The following is a 5,037-nucleotide window of genomic DNA, read 5'->3' as shown; positions in this document are numbered from 1 at the left end:
ACCGCAATAACCTCATGGCTAATAAAACCAAACAAATTCTCATATATCGGCCACCTGCGACAAGTGATATATTATAAGAATTCAGGGTTTCCTATTTCTTTCGCCATCAATTCAGCTGTTTAAATTGCCCTATTGCAAAGCTGTTTTGATGTTGCTTCCTGGCTATTTAAGCATCCATAGAAATAATGAAAAGGAAGCCTGTGAATAATCAGAGATTCAATTTCGTCGTCCAGCTCGACCATGTCTGAAAAGACCATACTGAGCTAAAAGATAAGAACAATGAAAACGACTAATGAAAAGACTGTATTTTAGCTGTGGTGCCGGACCGTGTTTATGCAATCAATATTGACTTCCGCTAGAATTCTGGAGTTGCTTTATAAGTTGAGATCTAGACTACGGCGCTCTATCACATTCCGGATTCTCTTTATTTTTCAAGTGCATAACATCACTTACATTCTAATTAAAAATTGAAATTTAATAATTTCAATATAACTAAAGATTAGGGGAATTGTTACAGCTCTATTTAAGTTTATTGTCATGGTTCGAAAGCGTTCATCAGGGGGTTAAACTGTTGGTGGTTGAGCCGTTTTTCTAGAGCATTGGCGTACACCCCTGTTTCATCCTGCCACGTGTTCCTCCCCACTTTCTTCACACTAAACTTTTCCGTGAATTGGCTCACGTTGTGTTTGTTGGCTGTGGACCGGAGGTGGTCCTCCTGTTTTTCCTTCTCCTCTTGGGCTAATCTCTCTTCGGGTGTGGGAACGTGAGGAACCCACTGGGATCCATTGTAGGAATTGTAGTCGTCCATGTATGTCGAGGTCTGAAATAGGGTCTGAAGTTAAAGTCATTCACTGTGTTTAGATTACAATTCATTACCTGTGCTAACTTCTCACAGATAAATTAAGTACATATAAAATAACTCGAAAACTAATTTTTATTTATTATTAAACACTTTTAACGTAAGCAACACCCCCTAACAACCCCTCACCGCTTTAATGCGACGGAGACCACTAGAAACGCAAAAACGGTTAAACCAAATTTTATGTACGCAGTTTTCAACTTAGTACGATTCCTGATGAACACAGAGTAGGAAAGAATTAAATTCGTGTAAGAATCTTGCAATATTTGCATCCATCTTGTAGGAATCGTGCAATATTTGCAACCGCTAATCACAAAGTCATTTACCCCGTAGAATGCCCTGTCATCAATGATTTTCCTGCCCACTACATCCCTCACTAGAGTCCCATCCAATCTCGCATCTGCAGTGATTGTATCCTGCAATGGTTTCCCCTCCTCCCTGTCCACGTGGTATTTGGCCAGGAGTAGGTCATCGTACAGGGCCTCGGTTGTCGTCCGAGGCATAGGCCCATCTAGAGAACATTTTTAAAAGTTGAAAAACTGGAATACACATTGACTTAAATTTGCGTGCAATCGCTGTAAAATAGCTAACGGGTCGCATATTTTGCTGAGACAAATTTAGTGCGCAAAAAATAAGTTTGCTTGATAAAAAAATATTTCCATTTACTTGAATAAATTATTAACGCATCAATTGCCTTATAGGGCCGTTTGGTTAATGCAAATTGAAAGTATTGCATGGAAATTGCATGGAAACTATCTAAGAGGTTTGGATTTATTCTGTTCCCCCCCAAGTGTTTTTTACGCCCCCAAATTATATGTAGTTATATAGCACATTACTATGTAAAATATAGCACGTGCACCTGGGGGCGTAAAAAGCACGTATAAGCCCACTAAGCTGGGGGGGGGGGGCAAAACAGAATAGATCCAGAGTTTTTTTTGAGTGTTTTCGAAGTTTAGTTCTTGGTGCTTAATGTGCTGCATAACAGTAATGCCAGCAAATTTAACGTAATTCCTACAAAAAATTAAGCCCATATTTTGCACAGAAATTCCGAATTTCTTTTAGCACAAACTCTTTTCGTTACCAAATTCATAACCAAAATTCTTACCAAAATTCTCGTTACCAAAATTCTCAGTTCAAAATTCTCGTTACCAAAATTCTTAGTTCATTTTTTGTAACTTTATTTAAAAGTGAAAAAGTTATCGAGAGATAGAACTGATAAACAAGAACAGATTTGTACAGTACCTTTTCCCCATTGGTAATGATCGGGCAATGGATCCGGAAGTTCTGGAAGGAAAAACCATCTTCAAAAAACATTATAATATCAGATTCCAGGTAAACAAACTGTTTAAAATTACAGTTTCGTCTGGACAGATTGTTGCAATCGGAGGTCTAGTTTTTTAAGATAATGTAAAATTTTGCAATTACTTAGAAAAGAACACTTTCAAGTTTTTGTTAGATTAACCGTAGATGTAAAACTGTGTTTTCTATCGTTTTTCGAGCAGGATTAATGAGATTTCTGAAGACAAAATGGGACAACAAATAGAAGACGAAATAAATTTTGGATCATGAATTCAAAGACCTCGAGGTTGTGTGGTTTATGTCAAATGAGAACATACACCAACTAACTTTGGGCGAATTGCTCTTGAACAACAGGGGAGCGTTTTTCATGGTAGTAGTTAGAACAGGGCGGCTAGATTTTGAGGGCTTGGTTAAAAGAGGGGCGCTAAATTTAAAAGAAACGGGGGGGGGGGATCCAAGACCACTCTTTCAACTATGAATATCTGCATATCTGAGCAGATTCGGTTAACTTAACACTTACTAAAACTCTAAATGCACTTCAGAGCCCTCAGCGTTTTAAAGCTTATCCCGTTTCAAGCACAGTGCGTGAAATATTTGTTTCGACAATGCTTCCATTTGGCACTTTACTTTTAAAATATATCTTTTTAAAGAAAATTTTTGATCTCATGCGCGGAGAGCTTATTTTTCTTTGATTGGCTTTGTTTTCACCTTTTGTAGGAGCGAACTTGTTGGAGCGTACATGCAGGAGCCAGAATTTATACGCATCAAATCGATAAATTGATTGCACCGATTAATGTCTGCAGAAAAATTAAAGATGAAGTTATCTACCTCTCGTTGTTTTTGAGGACCCAATTGTGACTTGTCTGATGTGGAATAAATTTCAATGAAGGTTTTAATTCGTCTTAAAGGCTGGGAAATATCAACGCGTTGCTAGCACTGAGCAATTCGGCACAAAATTTAAAAATTAATGTATCATCTTTGCAAAATTACATTTTTTAAGAGAGCTATTGATTGATTAGCTGCAGGTGTTTTGAAGTTCTCGTGTTGTCATAGAACATAGAATGAGTTTGCAGTATTTATAACGCAGATTGCTTTCTTGGAATACTTTTTTCTGAAATGTTGAAGACCGAGCTGAAGAAATATGGAGTAGAAAAATTATAACAGTAGTTTTCATTTGAGTCTCAGCACATTATCATGTGTCTCAATGCTGATAGCCAGCATCATTAGAGATCATAACTAAAAGCAAAAATTTAGGCGGTTTGGTTTTAATGAAAATAATTTCAACAGGTTTTGAGAACATAACCGACTAACGTCGAGCGAATTGCTCTCAAACGACCGGCGAGCAGCTGGCTTCGTTAGTAAGTTAGCTTTAGTTTAATTGAAGGGGCGTAAGTGAGCGCAGCGGGGGATGCACCGAGGGGCTGATGGGGGTGGCAACAGTGGGATGGGGGTCAATTTCTAAGAACCGCCCTTCGCACCATAAGTATAAGTCTCCAAAACAGATTCTGTGAATCGCATACTTGAAGACTAGTGAGCTGAAAGACTCTAAGGGCAATGAATGCCCACTGGGCGCAACCTAGTTATCCCGTTTTTGAGGACGAAAAGTCAAAAAATTGCCTAAAAAAGACCAACAGGACTAATATAACTGCTACGAACTTCGTTTGAGAGCAATTACTTACAGAGGAAAAAATGAATTATTATTTGCACACTCCAATGTTTTTGCGCCTTTTTTAAAATTTGCTCTTTTGTTTACAATGTATGAAATAAATTCATTTCTCTTTTCATTTTTGTTTGAATCTTACCCTGGTTTCTTTTATATGATTTTTTGGGTAATTTTTGTTTGTGCCTTAGGTACGTTATGCGCTCCTATTTACAGAACACGTGCGATTACATAGTAAATCATTATGTAAAATTATTGCACGTGCGTGGGGGGGGGGGGGTTGAAATTATTATGTAACTAATAAGCTGGGGGGGGGGGGGGAGGGGCACGAACTTAAAATATCTAACATTTTGGTGTCTATCAAGATCAAATTCTCAATTTTCTGTAATTGAAAAAAAATAATTTCAATTGAATCAAACTTTCGTTTCTACTCTTTTTTTTAACCCCCCCCCACCCCAGCTTAGTAGGCTTATGTCTTTTACGCCCCCCCCCCCCCCACCCCAGCGCACGTGCTATTTTTTTACATAGTAACATGCTATATAACAACGCATAAATTGTAACGGGGGGGGGGGGGCGCAGAAAACACTTCGGGGCCAAAAAAATAGATCCCCATTTTGATTTGATTTCTTGACAGTATCTAGCAAGCAGTATCTAGCTTCGACTAAAAAATTTAGGCCCCTCCCCTTATGCCCCCCTCCAGTTTAGTGGTTGGATAACATATAGACCACATGGTAACTATACCATAATGGGGGCTATAATTTCGTGAGGGGGGGGGGCTGGGGGAGGCTATAATGGGAAAGACCCAAAAAATTTTCTAACAAGCACTAATATCCTTATGAAAATTCGAATTTCGTATGGATTTCTCTGATTTTTTATTTTTTTTGAAAAATACAATTCGATAAATTAATTATATCAAATATTGGATCTTTTCCGTTTGTGCCCCCCAGCTTAGTGGCCCCATAATATTTGCGCCCCCAGACCTACGTGCAATATTTTTACAATGATTTACTATGTAATGGCACGTGCTCTGTAACTGGGGGGCACAACGTACTGGGGGGCACAAACGGAAAAGATCCCAAATATTAACAATTAATCATTAAATTAATAATAAAGTTAATAAATCAATAATGTTGGTGTGTTTGGTTTGTGTTGTTGTTCGTTTTGACGTTGCTGAAGGGCTTGACAATTTGAATAAAAAACCGTTTCAATTTTTCACCAT

At 38.1% G+C, this 5,037-nt stretch overlaps 1 protein-coding gene across 1 annotated transcript in view; it reads right to left on the bottom strand.

Annotated features, from left to right (window-relative positions):
* Nucleotides 1-290: 290 nt before the first annotated feature.
* Nucleotides 291-5,037, bottom strand: part of LOC142341189 (cilia- and flagella-associated protein 95-like) — a 5,768-nt gene continuing 1,021 nt past the window's right edge. The window contains 2 exon segments of the mRNA XM_075392102.1: nt 291-820; nt 1,186-1,370. Coding sequence (XP_075248217.1) covers nt 536-820; nt 1,186-1,370 — 470 coding nt within the window. The 3' untranslated portion in view covers nt 291-535.

The sequence above is a fragment of the Convolutriloba macropyga genome, chromosome 6 (assembly GCF_964194025.1).
Source record: "Convolutriloba macropyga chromosome 6, txConMacr16.3, whole genome shotgun sequence".
Taxonomy (NCBI): Eukaryota; Metazoa; Xenacoelomorpha; order Acoela; family Convolutidae; genus Convolutriloba; species Convolutriloba macropyga.
Note: the sequence above shows the minus strand (reverse complement) of the source record. Positions and strands in the feature narration are given on the sequence as shown.